General features: G+C 48.8%; 2 protein-coding genes and 1 long non-coding RNA gene across 9 annotated transcripts in view; 2 read left to right on the forward strand and 1 right to left on the reverse strand.

Annotated features, from left to right (window-relative positions):
* Positions 1 to 2,109: 2,109 nt before the first annotated feature.
* Positions 2,110 to 9,761, reverse strand: TFPT (TCF3 fusion partner). Of its 3 annotated transcripts, none has more exons than XM_071420160.1 (6): positions 9,632 to 9,761; positions 7,569 to 7,843; positions 5,825 to 5,895; positions 5,056 to 5,125; positions 3,616 to 3,875; positions 2,110 to 2,472 (listed from the first exon to the last, which is right to left on the reverse strand). In XM_071420160.1, the coding sequence occupies exons 2-6, from the start codon at positions 7,839 to 7,841 to the stop codon at positions 2,274 to 2,276; spliced, it is 873 nt and encodes a 290-aa protein (XP_071276261.1). In that variant the 5' UTR covers positions 7,842 to 7,843; positions 9,632 to 9,761; the 3' UTR covers positions 2,110 to 2,273. The 3 variants fall into 3 exon arrangements, with proteins under 3 accessions (XP_071276261.1, XP_071276263.1, XP_071276262.1); XM_071420162.1 differs by lacking the exon at positions 9,632 to 9,761 and adding an exon at positions 8,183 to 8,695; XM_071420161.1 differs by lacking the exon at positions 9,632 to 9,761 and adding an exon at positions 8,006 to 8,175.
* LOC139586597 (U4/U6 small nuclear ribonucleoprotein Prp31) overlaps positions 9,638 to 19,076 on the forward strand; it is a 31,851-nt gene continuing 22,412 nt past the window's right edge. Inside the window, exons 1-3 of one of the 5 annotated variants that reach the window (XM_071420143.1) lie at positions 9,638 to 9,835; positions 9,989 to 10,038; positions 10,625 to 10,826. In XM_071420143.1, coding sequence (XP_071276244.1) covers positions 9,638 to 9,835; positions 9,989 to 10,038; positions 10,625 to 10,826 — 450 coding nt within the window. The other 4 variants (XM_071420145.1, XM_071420144.1, XM_071420147.1 and 1 more) reach the window with 4 other exon arrangements.
* Positions 14,808 to 18,505, forward strand: LOC139586605 (uncharacterized). Its single transcript, XR_011677869.1, has 2 exons — positions 14,808 to 15,907; positions 15,971 to 18,505. It is a non-coding gene; the product is annotated as an uncharacterized lncRNA (long non-coding RNA).

Raw genomic sequence — 19,076 nt, forward strand, 5'->3', positions numbered from 1 at the left:
TCGGGGTTTTTGGGGTCCCCCCGGTTTTGGGGACCCCCTGAGCCCCCCCAAATCCCACCCAAAATCCCCCCTGAGACCTCAAAATCTCCCCCAAAATCCCCCCAATTTCTCCCCTTTGGATCCCCCAAATTGCCCCCAAAACCCCATAAAATCCCCCCATTTCTCCCCTCTGGGACCCCCAACCCTTCAAAATTCCACCTCCCAATCCCAAATTTGGGGTTTTTGGGGTCCCCCCGTTTTTGGGGACCCCCAAACCCCCCCCTGAGACCCCAAAATCCCCTCCCAAATCCTCTCTGGGATCCCCAAAATCCTCCACAAATCCCCCAAATTTCTCCACTTTACGACCCCCAAATCCCCCCTAAAACCCCCCAAAACCCCCCAAAATTTCCTCCCCTCATCCCAAATTCGGGATTTTTGGGGTCCCCCCGTTTTGGGGACCCCCTGAGCCCCCCCAAATCCCCCCTGAGACCCCAAAATCCCCTCCCAGATCCTCTCCGGGACCTCTAAAATCCCCCTCAAATCCCTCAAATTTCTCCACTTTAGGACCCCCAAATCCCCCCCAATCCCCCCCAAATCCCCCCCAAACCCCCCAAAATTTCCTCCCCCCATCCCAAATTTGGGTTTTTTGGGGTCCCCCCGGTTTTGGGGACCCCCTGAGCCCCCCCAAATCCCCTCTGGGACCCCCAAACCCCTCCTGAGACCCCAAAATCCCCTCTCAGATCCTCTCTGGGACCCCCAAACTCCCCCACAAATCCCTCAAATTTCTCCCCTTTGGGCCCCCCAAACCCCCCAAAATTTCCTCCCCTCATCCCAAATTTGGGGTTTTTGGGGTCCCCCCGGTTTTGGGGACCCCCTGAGCCCCCCTAAATCCCCTCTGGGCCCCCCAAACTCCCCCTGAGACCCCAAAATCTCCCCCCAAAATCCCCCACAAATCCCCCAAATTTCTCCACTTTAGGACCCCCAAATCCCCCCCAAACCCCCAAAATTTCCTCCCCCCATCCCAAATTCGGGGTTTTTGGGGTCCCCCCAGTTTTGGGGACCCCCTGAGCCCCCCCAAATCCCCGCAGTTCCCCTGAGGGACGATGGGAGCCTCCCCGATGTCCCCTCGCACCCCTGCGCCAAGGAGGGGCCCAGCCTGGACTGGCTCAAGAAACTCTGAGGAACCCCCCCAAAAAAACCCCAAAAAAAACCCCAAAAAACCCAAAAAAAACCCAAAAAATTTGGGGGATCCCCCCCTCACCCCTGAGAGGGGATTTGGGGGGGACCCCCGAATGTGGAAACCCCAAAAATATAAAAATTAAATTAGATTTTTGTTGGTTTATTTGGGGTTTTTGGGGTGGGATTCCGGGGTTTTTGGGGAGGATTTGGGGTTTTTTTGGGGTGGGATTTGGGGTTTTTTTTGGGCTGGAATTTTGGGGTTTTTGGGAGGGATTTTGGGGGTTTTTTGGGGTGGATTTTGGGGTTTTTTGGGGGGGAATTTTGGGGTTTTTTGGGTGGGGATTTGGGCGTTTTTTGCGTGGGAGTTTGGGGTTTTTTGGGGAGGATTTGGGGTTTTTGGGAGGGATTTTAGGGGTTTTTTTGGGGTGGGATTTGGGGTTTTGGGGAGGAATTGGGTTTTTTTTGGGGTGGGATTTTGGGATTTTTTGGGTGGGATTTGGGGTTTTTTGGGGGGGATTTTGGGATTTTTTGGATGGGATTTGGGGTTTTTGGGGGGGGGATTTTGGGATTTTTTGGGTGGGATTTTGGGGTTCTTTAGGAGGGATTTTGGGGTTTTTGGGTGGGATTTGGGGTTTTTTGGGGGGGATTTTGGGATTTTTTGGATGGGATTTTGGGGTTTTTTGGGTGGGATTTTGGGGTTTTTGGGTGGGATTTGGGGTTTTTGGGGGGGGGGATTTTGGGATTTTTTGGATAGGATTTTGGGGTTTTTTGGGTGGGATTTTGGGGTTTTTGGGTGAGATTTGGGATTTTTTGGGAGGAATTTTGGGGTTTGGTTTTTGTGGGGGGGACTCCCAAGTCTGGAACCCCCAAAAATACAAAAATTAAATGAGATTTTTGTTGTTTTGGGGGACTTTTGGGAGCAATTTTCGGGGTTTTTTTGGCTGGCATTTGGGATTTTTGAGGAGGGATTTTCCTGTTTGGGACTTTTGGGGGGGGGGGAATTTTGGGATTTTTGGGGGGATTTTGGGGTCCCCCCGATCTCTGAAACCCCCAAAAATACAGAATTGAAACGAGACTTTTGTTGTTTATTGAAATTTTTTTGTTTATTGACAAATTCAGGGGGGTTTTTTTTTGGGGGGGGGGAAATTTCGGGGTTTTTTTTGGGTTTTTTGGGGGGGATTTTGGGGTTTTTTGGGGGTCTCAGTCGAAGTCGGGCCCGGAGAATTTGGGGACCCTCGGGGGCCTCTCGGGGGGGCTGGGGGGGGCCCAGGCGGGGGAGGGGCCCAGGGACCCCTCCTGCCCCCCCCCCTTGGGCTGTGGGGAGAGAGGGGGAGGGGTCAGAGCCAAAGGGGACCCCAAAAGGGACCCCAAAAGGGACCCCAAAACCTCCCGGGACCCCGAAATAAACCCCAAACCCCTCCCCAAAATCCCCCCGCCCCAGACCCCCAAAAGTGACCCCAAATCCCCCCAGGATCCCCCCAAATTTCCCCCAAATTCCCCCCCAGAACCCCCCCAAAACCACCCAGGACCCCCCAAAATTCCCCCCCAAAACTGCCAGGACCCCCAAAATTCCCCCCAGGACCCCCCAAAACCTTCAAGTTCCCCCCCAAATCCACCCAGGACCATCCAGATTCCCTGCAATTTCCCCCCAGGACCCCCCAAATTTCCCCCAAACCCCCCAGGACCCCCCAAATTACCCCCAAGACCCCCAAATTTCCCCCCAAATTCCCCCCCAGGACTCCCCAAAACCCCCAAATTTTCCCCAGATTCCCCCCCAGGACCCCCCAAATTCCCCCCAAAGCCCCCCCAGCACACCCGAATTCCCCCCAAAACCCCCAAATTTCCCCCAATTTTCCCCCAAATCCCCACAGGATCCCCCAAAACTTCTGAAGGACCCCCCCCAAATTCCCCCAAATCCACCCAGGACCGTCAAATTCCCCCCAAATTCCCCCAGGACCCCCCAAATTCTCCATATTTTCCTCCAAGCCCCCCAAGACCCCCCAGATTCCCTCCGATGTCCCCTCGCACCCCAACCGCCCCAAATTCACCCAGTACCCCAAAATTCCCCCCAAAATTCCCCCCAGGACCCCCCAAATTCCCCCCCAAAACCCCCAAATTTCTCCCAGGACCCCCGAAAACCCCAAAATTTCCCCCCAAATCCCCCCAGGACCCCCAAAACCCCCAAATTTCCCCCCAAAATTCCCCCCCAGGACCCCCAAATCCCCCCAGGACCCCCCAAATTCCTCCCCAGGATCCCCCAAATTCCCCCCAGGACCCCCCAAATTCACCCCACATTCCCCCAGGACCCCTAAAATTCCCCCCAGGGCCCCCAAAAAACCCCAAATTCCCCCCAGGACCCCCCAGGACCCCCCAAATCCCTCCAGGACCCCCCAAATTCCCCCAGGACCCCCCAAATCCCCCCCAGGACCCCCCAAATTCCCCCCTCCCCTCCCTTACCTGTGCGCAGCCCCCGGGGGGGTTCTGGGGGGGTTTTTGGGGATTTTTTTGGGGGGGATTTTGGGGTCCCCCCCTTCTCCCCCCCCCCTCCCCCCCCCCCTTTGGGGGTCCCGGCGGCGCCGTTTGGGTCCGGGGGGGTCCGGGGGGGGCTGGGGGGGCGCGGGGGGAGGGGCGGGGGCGGGGCCCCTCTCGGGGGGTTCGTTCTCAGCATTGCCGGGGGTGGGGGCGGCCGGGACCCCCCCGCAGGGACCCCCCTCGTCCTGGGGGGGGCAAAATTTGGGGTCACTTTGGGGGGGTTTGGGTCGGTTTGGGGGGGGTTTGGGGGAAAATTGGGGGGAATTTGGGGGGATTTGGGTCAGTTTGGGGGGGTTTGGGTCAGTTTGGGGGGGATTTGGGGGGGTTTGGGTCAGTTTGGGGATTCTGGGGGGGTTGGGTCAGTTTGGGGGGGATTTGGGGGTAAATTGGGGGGAATTTGGGGGGGTTTGGGTCATTTTGGGGGGGTTTGGGTCAGTTTGGGGGGGGTTTGGGGGGGTTTGGGGGGGATTTGGGTCAGTTTGGGGGGAATTTGGGGGTAAATTGGGGGGAATTTGGGGGGGTTTGGGTCAGTTTGGGGGGAAAATTGGGGGGAATTTGGGGGGATTTGGGTCAGTTTGGGGGGGGTTTGGGTCACTTTGGGGGGATTTGGGGGGGTTTGGGTGAGTTTGGGGGGGATTTGTGTCAGTTTGGGTCAGTTTGGGGGGGATTTGGGTCAGTTTGGGGGGGATTTGTGTCAGTTTGGGTCAGTTTGGGGGGGATTTGGGTCAGTTTGGGGGGGATTTGTGTCAGTTTGGGTCAGTTTGGGGGGGATTTGGGTCAGTTTGGGGGGGATTTTGGGGGTTTGGGGGAAAATTGGGGGGAATTTGGGGGCGTTTGGGTCATTTTGGGGGGATTTGGGTCAGTTTGGGGGTTCTGGGGGGGGTTTGGGTCAATTTGTTGGGGTTTGGGTCATTTTGGATTATTTTGGGTGATTTTGGGTGATTTGGGGTTATTTTGGCTGATTTGGGGTTATTTTGGATGATTTTGGGGTTATTTATTTTGGGTGATTTTGGGTTATTTATTTTGGCGGTTTTTGGGTGATTTCGGGTGATTTGGGGTGATTTTGGGTTATTTATTTTGGGTGATTTTGGGTTATTTTGGGGTTATTTATTTTGGGTGATTTTGGGTTATTTTGGGTTATTTTGGGTGATTATGGGTTATTTACTTTGGGTGATTTTGGGTTATTTTGGGTTATTTATTTTGGGTGATTTTGGGTCATTTTGGGTGATTTTGGGTTATTTACTTTGGATTATTTTGGGGTTATTTATTTTTGGTGATTTTGGGTGTTTTTGGGTGATTTTGGGTTATTTATTTTGGGTGATTTCGGGTGATTTTGGTTTATTTTGGGTGATTTTGGCTCCCCACCTGCAGCAGCACCGTGAGCTGTCCCTGCCGGTACCGATCCCCGTGCGAGTCCAGAACCTGCATCAGGAACCTGGGGGGAAGGGGCGTGCCCGGGGGGCGTGGCCTTGAGGGCGTGGCCATGGTCCAGGTGTGGGCGTGACCATGGTCCAGGTGTGGGCGTGACCATGTCCTAAATGTGGGCGTGACCATGCCCTAAATGTGGGTGTGGCCATGTCCTAAATGTGGGCGTGACCATGCCCTAAATGTGGGTGTGACCATGCCCTAAATGTGGGGGTGGTCAGGGTCTAAATGTGGGGGTGGTCAGGGTCTAAATGTGGGCGTGGCCGCGACCCAGGTGTGGGCGTGGTCAGTGCCTAAATGTGGGTGTGGCCATGACCCAAATGTGGGTGTGACCATGTCCTAAATGTGGGTGTGGCAATGGTCCATGTGTGGGCGTGGTCATAGCTCAGGTGTGGGTGTGGCCATTACCCAGATGGGGGCGTGGCCATGGCCCAGGTGTGGGCGTGACCATGCCCTAAATGTGGAGGTGGTCAGGGCCTAAATGTGGGTGTGGCCATGACCCAGATGTGGGCATGGCCTCCCAGCTCTGTCCCAGGTGTGTCCCCAGGTGTCCCCAGGTGTGTCCCAGGTGTGTCCCAGGTGTGTCCCCGCTGTCCCCAGGTGTCCCCAGGTGTGTCCCAGGTGTGTCCCCAGCTGTCCCCAGGTGTGTCCCAGGTGTGTCCCCGCTGTCCCCAGGTGTGTCCCCAGGTGTGTCCCCATGTCCCCTCACCTGCGCTCCAGCTGCAGTCTCCGTGTCTCTCTCTGCACCTGCCGCAGTCGCTGCAGCGCCCGCGCGTTCACCTGCACAGGGGGCGGGGCCAGAGCGACAGGTGTGCAAAGGGGCGTGGCCACGGAAAGGGGTGGGGCCTGGGAAAAGGGCGGAGCCACAGGGGAAAGGTGGGCTAAGGGGCGGGGCCACAGACAGGGGTGGGGCCACAAGGAACAGGTGGACAAACGGATGGGGCCACACAAAGGGGCGTGGCCATAAAGCACTGAGGTGTTGAGGGGCGGAGCCAATGAAAAGGGCGTGGCTTGGGCTGTGAGGGCGGAGTTTGCACACTGGGGAGGAGCCTGAATGGAAAGGGGCGTGGCCTGAGAAGAGTGAGTGGGGCCACAAATGACAAAGGAGGGTGTGGCCACCCGGTAAGGGGCGTGGCTAGTATTTTGTGGGCGTGGCCACAATTTTATTAGCATCGCCGCCATTTTGTGGGCGTGCCCTCCATTTTGTGGGCGTGGCCACCATCTTGAGAGCGCCTCTGCCATTTTGTGCGTCCATCCTCCATTTTGTCCCCCTACCTGCCATTTTGTGGGCGTGGCCACCGTTTTAAAGGTGTGACCGCCATCTTGTGGGCATGTCAGCCATTTTGTGGGCGTGGCCATCGTTTTACAGCCATGGTCGCCATCTTGTGTAGGCATGTCGGCCATTTTGTGGGCGTGGCCATCGTTTTACAGCCATGGTCACCATCTTGTGTAGGCATGTCCGCCATTTTGTGGGCGTGGCCACAATTTTATTAGCATCGCCGCCATTTTGTGGGCGTGCCCTCCATTTTGTGGGCGTGGCCACCATCTTGAGAGCGCCTCTGCCATTTTGTGCGTCCATCCTCCATTTTGTCCCCCTACCTGCCATTTTGTGGGCGTGGCCACCGTTTTAAAGGTGTGACCGCCATCTTGTGGGCATGTCAGCCATTTTGTGGGCGTGGCCATCGTTTTACAGCCATGGTCGCCATCTTGTGTAGGCATGTCGGCCATTTTGTGGGCGTGGCCATCGTTTTACAGCCATGGTCGCCATCTTGTGTAGGCATGTCCGCCATTTTGTGGGCGTGGCCACCATTTTACTGGCATGGCCGCCATCTTGTGTAGGCATGTCGGCCATTTTGAGGGCGTGGCCACTGTTTTATAGACATGGCCGCCATCTTGTGTGCACATCGGCCATTTTGTGGGTGTGGCCACCATCTTGTGTAGGCATGTCGGCCATTTTGTGGGCGTGGCCACCATTTTACTGGCATGGACGCCATCTTGTGTAGGCATGTCGGCCATTTTGTGGGTGTGGCCACCATTTTACTGGCATGGACGCCATCTTGTATAGGCATGTCAGCCATTTTGAGGGAGTGGCCACTGTTTTATAGACATGGCCACCATCTTGTGTAGGCATGTCAGCCATTTTGAGGGAGTGGCCACTGTTTTATAGACATGGCCGCCATCTTGTGTAGCCATGTCGGCCATTTTGTGGGCGTGGCCACCATTTTACAGGCATGGACGCCATCTTGTGTAGGCATGTCGGCCATTTTGTGGGCGTGGCCACCATTTTCTGGCTCTGGCCACTATCTTGTAATCGTGACCGCCACTATGTGTGCGCATCGGCCATTTTGTGGGCGTGGCCACCATAATGTGCACACGTCGGCCATTTTGTCCCCCCCGGCCGCCATTTTGTGGGTGTGTCTCGGCCCCGCCCACCCCCTCGGCCCCGCCCTCACCTGCCGGATCTCGCGGCAGCGCCGCCCCAGCGCCTGCAGCTTCAGCCGCCGCCGCCGCAGCTCGGGGGGGTCCTCGGGCCCCTCCCCCTCCCCCCGCCCCTCCCCCCCCTCCTGACCGCTTCCGCCGCGGTGGGGGCGGGGCGGAGGGGGGAGGGGCGGGGGCGGGGCCTCGGGTTCTCCTTCGCTTTCCAGAATGTTCCCCCCGAAGAGCGGCTCCAGCGCCAGCTCCGAGCCCGGCGGCGCCGAGAACTCCTCAAACGACACCCCCGCCATGCCTGGGGGCAAAATTAACCAAAATCACCCAAAATCAACCCAAAATCATCCCAAAATTAACCTGAACGACACCCGCGCCATGCCTGGGAGCAAAATTAACCAAAATCACCCAAAATCAACCCAAAATCATCCCAAAATTAACCTGAACGACACCCCCATCATGCCTGGGGGCAAAATTAACCAAAATCACCCAAAATCAACCCAAAATTAACCTGTATGACAACCCCGCCATGCCTGTGGGGGTAATGAACCAAAACCACCCAAAATCAACCCAAAATTAACCTGAACGACACCCCCACCATGCCTGGGGGCAAAATTAACCAAAACCATCCAAAATCAACCCAAAATTATCCCAAAATTAACCTGAATGACACCCCCGCCATGCCTGGGGAGGTAATGAACCAAAATCACCCAAAATCAACCCAAAATTAACCTGAACAACACCCCCGCCATGCCTGGCGGGGTAATGAACCAAAATCACCCAAAATCAACCCAAAATCAACTCAAAATTAATCTGAATGACACCTTTGCCATGCCTGGAGGCAAAATTAAACAAAATCACCTGAAATTAACCCAAAATTCACACCAAAATTCACCAAAATCACCAAAATTCACACCAATGACACCCCTGCCATGCCTGGGGCCAAAATGAAACAAAATCACAGGAAATTAACCCAAAATCAACCCAAAATCACCCAAAATCCACTCCTGCCATGCCTGGGGGGCAAAATTAACCAAAATCGGCCAAAATTAACCCAAAATTAACTAAAATCCACCCAAAATTCACTCGTCCAGCACCCCCACCATGCCTGGGGGGAGGGAGGCTCCAAAATCACCCAAAATTAACCCAAAATACCCCTAAAATTCACCCAAATTCACCCAAAATCCACCCAGAATCACCCACGGGGGTCCCAAATTCACCCCCAGTCCCTCCCAGTTCATCCCAGTCCCTCCCAGTGTCTGTTCCAGCCCATCCCAGTTCATCCCAGTCCTCCTCTGATCGCTCCCAGTGCTCCCAGTTCCTCCCCAGTTCCCTCCCAGTCCCCCCCAGTGTCTCCAGTCCCCACTCCCAGTCCCTCCCAGTCCCTCCCAGTTCATCCCAGTTCATCCCAGTCCCTCCCAGTTCCTCCCAATCCCCCTCTGATCACTCCCAGTCCTCTCCCAGTGCTCCCAGTCTCCCCCAGTTCCCTCCCAGTTCATCCCAGTCCCTCCCTGACCACTCCCAGTGCCCCCAGTCCCCTCTCCCAGTCCCTCCCAGTTCATCCCAGTTTCCCCAATCCCCTCTCCCAGTGCTCCCAGTCCATCCCAGTGCCCCCAATTCCCTCCTCCATCCCCCCCCAGTCTCTCCCAGTGCTCCCAGTATCCATCCCAGTCCCTCCCAGTGCCCCCAATCCCCTCTCCAAGTGCTCCCAGTCCCTCCCAGTTCCTCCCAGTGCTCCCAGTATCCATCCCAGTCCCTCCCAATCCCCCTCTGATCGCTCCCAGTCCCCTCCCAGTGCCCCCAGTACCCCACCAGTCCCCCCCAGTTCCCCTCCCAGTTCATCCCAGTCCCTCTCTGATCGCTCCCAGTGCCCCCAGTCCCCTCTCCCAGTCCCTCCCAGTTGCTCCCAGTCCATCCCAGGGCTCCCAGTTCCCTCCTCCATCCCTCCCCAGTCCCTCCCAGTCCCTCCCAGTTCATCCCAGTCCCCCCTCCCAGTCCCCCCCCAATCGCTCCCAGTTCCCCCCAGTGCCCCCTCCCCCCCTTCCCAGTCCCTCCCCGTTCCCTCCCAGCCCCCCATGACGTCACGCACCGCCCGATGACGTCACCGCGGCCTCAGCCGGGCCCGGAGCGCGGCGGCCCCGCCGGGAGGGGGCGGGGGCGGGGGGGAACTGGGACGCAGCGGGCGCGCGATGATGACGTCACAGAGCCGACAGCAGCCAGCCGAAGTGACGTCTGGAGCCGCGCGCCGGGAGCGGAAGTGACGCAATCGAGGCCGCGACAGGAACGGCGGGAGGTACCGGAGGGGAAATTTGGGGAAATTCTGGGGGAAATTTTGGAATTTTGGGGGGTTTGAGGACGGGGAGGGGACTCGGGGGCGGGGAGGGCGCTCGGGGCTGCTCCCAGCGCTCCCAGTTTGGGGATTGGTTTCACTGGGAGGCGGCTCCAGGCCGCGTTTCCCCCCTCCCAGCGCTCCCAGTTTGCCCAGTTCCCCTCCCAGTCCCTCCCAGTTTGCCCAGTTCCCCTCCCAGTGCTCCCAGTCCCTCCCAGTTCGGGGCTGTCTCTCACTGGGCCGGGGTCTCTGGGTGTCTCCGGTCCCCATTTCTGCTCTCCCAGTCCCTCCCAGTTTGCCCAGTTCGGGGCTGTCTCTCACTGGGAGGGGTCTCTGGGTGTTCCCAGTTCCCATTTCTGCTCTCCCAGTGCTCCCAGTTTGGGGATTGGTTTCACTGGGAGGCGGCTCCAGGCCGCGTTTCCCCCCTCCCAGCGCTCCCAGTTTGCCCAGTTCCCTTCCCAGTCCCTCCCAGTTCGGGGCTGTCTCTCACTCCGGGGGTCTCTGGGTGTCCCCGGTCCCCATTTCTGCTCTCCCAGTGCTCCCAGTTTGCCCAGTTCCCCTCCCAGTCCCTCCCAGTTTGCCCAGTTCCCCTCCCAGTCCCTCCCAGTTCGGGGCTGTCTCTCACTCCAGGGGTCTCTGGGTGTCCCCGGTCCCCATTTCTGCTCTCCCAGTCCCTCCCAGTTTGCCCAGTTCGGGGCTGTCTCTCACTCCGGGGCTCTCCAGGCCCCGTTCCCTCTCTCCCAGCGCTCCCAGTTGCTCCCAGTTTGCCCAGTTCAGGATGTCCCTGGCCGACGAGCTGCTGGCAGACCTGGAGGAGGCGGCGGGGGAGGAGGAGGAGGCCGAAGGCTCCGAGGGGGGGGAGGAGCCCCCGATCGAGGACGTGCGGGAGGAGCCGGAGCCGCCCGAGGGCGCCGAGTCCGTCAGGAGCATCGCCAAACTGTGGGGGTCTAAAGGGGTAAAAATGCACCCAAAATAGTCCCAAAATCTCCTGAAATCACCCCAAAAATATCTCCAAAATATCCGGAAATTATCCTGAAATTATCCTCAAAAATATCCTGAAATCATCCCAAAAATATCCCAAAAATATCCTGAAATCACCCCAAAAATATCCCAAAAAATATCCTGAAATATCCTCAAAAATATCCTGAAATCACCCCAAAAATAACCCCAAAAATATCCTGAAATATCCTCAAAAATATCCTGAAATCACCCCAAAAATAACCCCAAAAATGTCCTGAAATCACCCCAAAAATAACCCCCAAAATATCCTGAAATCACCCCAGAAATATCCCCGAAAATGTCCTGAAATCACCCAAAAATATCCCCAAAAATATCCCAAAATCACCCCAAAAATATCCCAGAAATATCCTGAAATATCCTCAAAAATATCCTGAAATCACCCCAAAAATATCCCCAAAAATATCCTGAAATCACCCCAGAAATATCCCCCAAAATATCCTGAAATCACCCCGAAAATACCCCAAAAATCTCCTGAAATCACCCCAAAAATATCCCCAAAAATATCCTGAAAATACCCTAAAATTATCCCAAAAATATCCTGAAATCACCCCAAAAATCTCCCCCAAAATATTCCCAAAAATACCCTGAAATTATCCTGAAATGATTCCAAAAATTACCCTGAAATTATCCTAAAAATATCGTAAAAATCACACCCAAATCACCCCAAAATATCCTAAAAATACCCTAAAATTATCCCAAAAATATCCTGAATTCACCCCAAAAATATCCAGAAATTATCCCAAAAATTTTCCTGAAATTATCCCAGAAATATCCCAAAAATATCCCAAAATTATCCTGGAATTATCCTGAAATTATCCCAGAAAAATCCCAAAATTCTCCTGAAATTATCCCAGAAATATCCAAAAAATATCCCAAAATATCCCAAAATATTCCAAAATCCCCAAATCTGGGATCCCAAATCCCCAAATCCAAATTTTCAGAGATTTTAGGGAAGTTTTTGCATTTTTGGAGGATTTTTTAGGAATTTTTGAGATTTTTTTTAGGGATTTTTTTTATCTTTTCCAAGGAAATTTGGGGGATTTTTGGGGATTTTTGGGGGGGATTTTTGGGGATTTTTTGGGGATTTTTGGGGGAGATTTTTGTGGATTTTTTGGGGGGGGGGTTTGGATTTTTGGGGATTTTTTGTGGGTTTTTTGGGGGGAATTTTGTGGATTTTGGGGGGAATTTTTTTTAATTTTTGGGGATTTTTTGTGGATTTTGGGGCGGATTTTTTGTGGATTTTTGGGGGAATTTATTTTGATTTTTGGGGATTTTTTGTGGATTTTTGGGGGGGATTTTTCTGATTTTTGCAAGGAATTTTTTTGGATTTTTGGGGGGATTTTTTTTGATTTCTGGGGGGGATTTTTTGGGGATTTTTGGGGATTTTTTGTGGATTTTGGGGGGATTTTTTTATTTTTTGGGGATTTTTTGGGGGAATTTTTTATTTTTCGGGATTTTTTTGGATTTTTGGGGGGGATTTTTTTGATTTTTGGGAATTTTTTGTGGATTTTTGGGGGGGATTTTTTTTTATTTTTGGGGGGGATTTTTTGTGGATTTTTGGAGATTTTTTGTGGATTTTTGGGGGGGACTTTTTTGGATTTTGGGGGATTTTTTGTGGATTTTTGGGGGGGGATTTTTTTTGATTTTTTGTGGATTTTTGGGGGGGATTTTTTTTTATTTTTGGGGGGATTTTTTTATTATTGGGGATTTTTTTTTTATTTTGGGGGATTTTTTGGGGATTTTTAGGGGGGATTTTTTTATTTTTAGGGGGGATTTTTGTGTATTTTTGGGGGGATTTTTTTATTTTTGGGGATTTTTTGTGGATTTTTGGGGGGATTTTTTGGATTTTTTGTGGATTTTTGGGGGGATTTTTTGTGGATTTTTGGGGGAATTTTTTTTATTATTTTTCGGGATTTTTTTTTTATTTTTGGGAGGGAATTTTTGGGGACTTTTTGTGGATTTTTGGGGGAGATTTTTGGGGATATTTTGTGTATTTTTGAGAGGATTTTTTTTATTTTTGGGGGGGATTTTTTTTTATTTTTGGGGATTTTTTGTGGATTTTTGGGGGGGAATTTTTTTTATTTTTCTGAGGAATTTTTTTGGATTCTTGGGGGGGATTTTTTTGGATTTTTGGGGATTTTTTTAATTTTTGTTAGGAATTTTTTTTATTTTTGGGGGGGATTTTTTTTTATTTTTGGGGGATTTTTTGTTGATTTTTGGGGGGAATTCTTTTGGATTTTAAGGGGATTTTTTTGTGGATTTTTTGGGGTTTTTTTTGATTTTTTGTGGATTATTTTTATTTTTTGTGGATTTGGGGGGGGATTTTTTTTTAATTTTTTTGTGGATTTTTGGTTTTTTTTTTTTTTTGTGGATTTTGGGGGGGATTTTTTTTGGATTTTTGGGGGGGATTTTTTTTGGATTTTTGGGGGAGATTTTTGGGGATTTTTTGTGGATTTTTGGGGGGATTTTTTTTGATTTTTTGGGACCTTTTGTGGACTTTTGGGGGGGATTTTTTTGGATTTTTGAGGGAATTTTTTTTTATTTTTGAGGATTTTTTGTGGATTTTTGGGGGAATATTTTTGGATTTTGGGGGAATTTTTTTGGATTTCTGGGGGGGATTTTTTGGGGATTTTTTGTGGGATTTTTTTGGATTTTGGGGATTTTTTGTGGATTTTCGGGGGGATTTTTTTTTTGATTTTTGGGGATTTTTTGTGGATTTTTTTGGGGGGATTTTTTTTGGGATTCTTGGGGATTTTTTGTGGATTTTGGGGGGGGGATTTTTTTTTTGGATTTTGGGGATTTTTTGTGGATTTTTACGGGGGATTTTTTTTTTGATTTTTGGGGATTTTTTGTGGATTTTGGGGGGGATTTTTTTTTTATTTTTGGGTATTTTTTTTGTTGGTTTTTCTTTTTTATTTTTGGAGGGGGGTTGGGAATTTTTTTGATTTTTGGGGGGATTTTTTCGTGAGATTTTTTGGGTTTCGTGGATTTTTTTGGCAGCACCTTTGTGTCACCTGGGCGGGGTTTTTGGGATAATTTCAGGATAATTTTGGGATAATTTTTTGGAATAATTTTGGGATCATTTCAGAGATGATTTCAGGATAATTTTGGGGATCATTTCAGAATAAATTTAGGATCATTTCAGTACCATTTCCTGATAATTTCAGGGTGTAATTTCCTGATAATTTTGGGACAATTTGGGGATAATTTTGGGATAAATTTGAGGTAATTTCGGGGTAATTTGGGGATAATTTGTGGATAATTTTGGGGTAAATTTGAGATAATTTCAGGGTAATTTGGGGATAATTTGTGGATAATTTGTGGATAATTTTGGGATAATTTGGGGATAATTTGTGGATAAATTTGGGATAAATTTGGGGTAAATTTGAGATAATCTCAGGGTAATTTTGGGATAATTTGGGGATAATTTTGGGGATAATTTCAGGATAATTTGGGGTTATTTCTGTCCATTTTTGGGTTATTCCAGTCTCGTTTTTTGGGTTAATTTTATATAATTTTGGGTTTTTCTCTCCCCAAGGCGGTGGCTCTCACCCCAGGCAGGTGGCAGCACCTTTGTGTCACCTGGGCTGGGTTTGGTGTCACCTGGGCGGGGTTTTTGGGATAATTTCGGGCTAATTTGGGTTATTTTGGTGCTTTTTTTTGGGTTAATTTTGTACAATTTCGGTATTTTTTTGACCCCGAGGTGGTGGCGCTGTTGCTGTCCCCAGCCCCGGGCAGGTGGCAGCACCTTTGTGTCACCTGGGCGGGGTTTGGGGTCACCTGGGCGGGGTTTGGTGTCACCTGGGCGGGGTTTGGGGTCACCTGGGCGGGGTTTTTGGGATAATTTCGGGCTAATTTGGATTATTTCAATGCGTTTTTTTGGGTTAATTTTGTACAATTTCCGTATTTTTTGTCTCTCTCAGGCCGTTGCTCTGTCGCTGTCCCTGGCTCTGGGCAGGTGGCAGCGCCTTTGTGTCACCTGGGTGGGGTTTGGGGTCACCTGGGCGGGGTTTGGGATCCCCCGCGGGAGGGGGGAGGGGCTCGCCCCAGGCCACCCCCTGAGACCGCACGGGGTGGTGGTGCTGGGCCAGGAGCAGGTGAGGGACACCTGGGGACACCTGGGGACAGGTGTGACTCTGAGTGTGCCCAGGTGTGTCTGAATGAGCTCAGGTGTGAGCTCAGGTGTGTCTGAGTGTGCCCAGGTGTGCCCAGGTGTGTCCCTAGTTGTGTCCAGGTGTGTCCCCAGGTGTGTCACCTGTCCCCAGGTGTGTCCCCAGCTGTGTCCCAGGTGTGCCCAGGTGTGACTCTGAGTGTGCCAAGCTGTGAGCCCAGGTGTGTTTGAGTGTCCACAGATGTGTCTGAGTGTGCCCAGGTGTGTCCCAGGTGTGTCCCCAGGTGTGTCCCAGGTGTGTCACCTGTGCCCCTGACACTGCACAGGTGCTGGGCCAGGGACAGGTGAGGGGACACCTGGGGACAGGTGTGGCCCAGGTGTGACTGAATGAGCTCAGGTGTGTTTGAGTGTCCTCAGGTGTGTCTGAGTGTGCCCAGGTGAGGGACAGGTGAGCACATCTGGGCCAGGTGAGGGCCAGGTGGGAGCCCCAGGTGTGCCCAGCTGTGATTCTGGGTGTGTGCCCCTGTCCCCAGGTGTGCCCAGGTGTGATTCTGGGTGTGCTCAGCTGTCCCCAGCTGTGTCCCCGGCTGTGTCCCCTGTCCCCAGCTGTGTCCCCTGTTCCCAGGTGTGCCCAGGTGTGACTCTGGGTGTGCTCAGCTGTCCCCAGGTGTGTCCCCAGGTGTGTCCCCAGCTGTGTCCCCCTGTCCCCAGGTGTCCCCAGGTGTGACTCTGGGTGTGCTCAGGTGAGTCCCCCTCTCTCAGGTGTGCCTGTGAGTGTCCCCAGGTCTCCCCAGGTGTGTCCCCTGTCCCCAGGTGTGTCCCAGCTGTGGTACACCTGTCCCCAGGTGTGTCCCCCTGTCTCAGGTGTGTCCCCAGGTGTGTCCCCTGTCCCCAGGTGTCCCCAGGTGTGTCTCTGGGTGTGCTCATCTGTCCCCAGCTGTGTCCCCTGTCCCCAGGTGTGTCCCCAGGTGTGACTCTGGGTGTGCTCAGGTGAGTCCCCCTGTCTCAGGTGTGCCTGTGAGTGTCCCCAGATGTCCCCACGTGTGTCCCCTGTCTCAGGTGTGTCCCAGCTGTGGTACACCTGTCCCCAGCTGTGTCCCCCTGTCTCAGGTGTGTCCCCAGCTGTGTCCCCTGTCCCCAGGTGTGTCCCCAGGTGTGACTCTGGGTGTGCTCAGGTGAGTCCCCCTGTCTCAGGTGTGCCTGTGAGTGTCCCCAGGTGTCCCCAGGTCTGTCACCTGTCTCAGGTGTCAGCCCCAGGTGAGTTCAGGTGTGTTCGAGTGTCCCCAGGTGTGTCTGAGTGTGCCCAGGTGTCCCCAGGTGTGCCCAGGTGTGTCTCTGGGTGTGCTCATCTGTCCCCAGCTGTGTCCCCTGTCCCCAGGTGTGTCCCCAGGTGTGACTCTGGGTGTGCTCAGGTGAGTCCCCCTGTCTCAGGTGTGCCTGTGAGTGTCCCCAGATGTCCCCACATGTGTCCCCTGTCTCAGGTGTGTCCCAGCTGTGGTACACCTGTCCCCAGCTGTGTCCCCCTGTCTCAGGTGTGTCCCCCAGCTGTGTCCCCAGGTGTGTCCCCAGTCCCCAGGTGTGCCCAGGTGTGACTCTGGGTGTGCTCAGGTGAGCCCCCCTGTCTCAGGTGTGCCTGTGAGTGTCCCCAGGTGTCCCCCTGTCTCAGGTGTCAGCCCCAGGTGAGTTCAGGTGTGTTCAAGTGTCCCCGGGTGTGTCTGAGTGTGCCCAGGTGTCCCCAGGTGTCCCCAGGTGTCCCCAGGTGTGTCTGAGTGTCCCCAGGTGTGCCCAGGTGTCCCCAGGTGTGTCCCAGGTGTGTCTGAGTGTCCCCAGGTGTCCCCAGGTGTCCCCAGGTGTCCCAGGTGTGTCCTACCCCCCCAGGTGTGAGCTCAGCTGTGTCACCCGTCCCCAAGTGTTTCCTTTTCTTTTATTGTAACAGAGATCATAAATTAATAAACGATAAATTAATAAATCATGAAGTAATAAACCATGAAATAATAAAGCATGAAGTATTAAAAAATGAAATATTAAACAACGAAATATTAAAAAATGAACTAATAAATAAATATTAAACAATGAAATTTTGAACAATGAAATATTAAACGATGGAATATTAAACAATGAATTAATAAATAAGGAAATATTAAACAATGAAATATTAAACAATGAATCAATAAATAATGAAATATTAAACAATGAAGAATCAAACAATGAAATATTAATGAAATATTAAACAATGAAGAATCAAACAATGAAATATTAAAAATGAAATATTAAAAATGAAATATTCAACAATGAAATGTAAAAAAATAATTAATAAATAATGAAATATTAAATAATGAAATATTCAACAACGAAATATTAATGAAATGTTAAACAATGAAAAAAATGAATTAATAAATAAAGAACTATTAAAAAATGAAAAATTATTGAAATTTTGAACAATGAAATATTAAACAATGAAATAGTGAACAATGAATCAATAAATAATGAAATATTAAGCAATGAAAAATCAAACAATGAAATATTAAACAATGAAAAATTAAACAATGAAATATTAAACAATGAAAAATTAATGAAAAATTAAACAATGAAATATTGAAAATATAATAAATAATGAAATATTAAACAATGAAAAATTAAGCAATGAAATGTTTAACAAAGAAATAATAAACAATGAAATACTAAACAATGAAAAATTTAAAAATGAAAAATTAAAAAATGAAGTATTAAAAATGAAATATTAAACAATGAGATATTAAAAAATGAATTAATAAATAATGAAATATTAAACAATGAGATATTACACCATGAAATATTAAATAATGAAACATTAAATAATGAAATATTAAACAATGAATTATCAAATATCCCGGGGACCCTAAAACAGCACCAGAAACACTGGCCCAGGCTGGCCTGGGCAGCACCAAACCAAATGAAATAAAATGAAATAAAATTAAATTAAATAAAATGAAATGAAATTAAATTAAATGAAATGAAATTATTAAAATAAAATATAATAATTAAAACTAAAATAAAATAAAATATGAAGAAAAATAAAATAAAATAAAATAAAGTGAAATAAAATGAAATGAAATGAAATAAAATGAAATAAAATGAAATTAAATTAAATTAAATTAAATTAAATTATTAAAATAAAATTTAATAATTAAAACTAAAATAAAATAAAATATAAAGAAAACTAAACTAAAATAAAGTGAAATAAAATGAAGTGAAATGAAATAAAATGAAATGAAATAAAATAAAATGAAATAATTAAAAGAAAATATAATAATTAAAAATAAAATATAAAGAAAAATAAAATAAAATAAAGTGAAATAAAGTGAAATGAAATAAAATAAAATAAAGTGAAATAAAATGAAATGAAATGAAATTAAATTATTAAAATAAAATATAATAAATAAAACTAAAATAAAATATGAAGAAAAATAAAATAAAGTGAAATGAAATGAAATAAAATAAAATAAAATAAAATAAAATAAAATTATTAAAATAAAATATAATAATTAAAAATAAAATATAAAGAAAAATAAAATAAAGTGAAATAAAATGAAATAAAATAAAATAATTAAAATAAAATATAATAATTAAAACTAAAATAAAATATGAAGAAAAAATAAAATAAAGTGAAATAAAATGAAATGAAATAAATTAAATAATTAAAATAAAATATAATAATTAAAAATAAAATAAAATATAAAGAAAAAAAATAAAGTGAAATAAAATGAAATAAAATAAAATATATAAAATAAAATGAAATAAAATAAAGAGATTTTAAAAATTAGGGGAAAAAAAAAAGTAAATCAAAAATAACATAAAACATAAAAAAAGAAATTATTAATTAAAAAAAATGAAAAACAAAAAAAACCCAAAAAAACCCCAAAAAAACCCAAAACAAAAAAATTTAAAAAACAAAAAAACGTAAAAAAACCACAAAAAACCAAAAAAACCAAAAACCAAAAAAATTTAAAAAACCAAAAAAACCCAAAAAAACCCACAAAAAAAAAACCAAAACAAAAAAACAAAAAAAAAACCAGAAAAAAAGGTGGTAAAATG

The sequence above is a fragment of the Agelaius tricolor genome, unplaced genomic scaffold (genome assembly GCF_023055355.1).
Source record: "Agelaius tricolor isolate 1412-34295 unplaced genomic scaffold, bAgeTri1.0.p SCAF_126, whole genome shotgun sequence".
NCBI classification, from domain to species: domain Eukaryota; kingdom Metazoa; phylum Chordata; class Aves; order Passeriformes; family Icteridae; genus Agelaius; species Agelaius tricolor.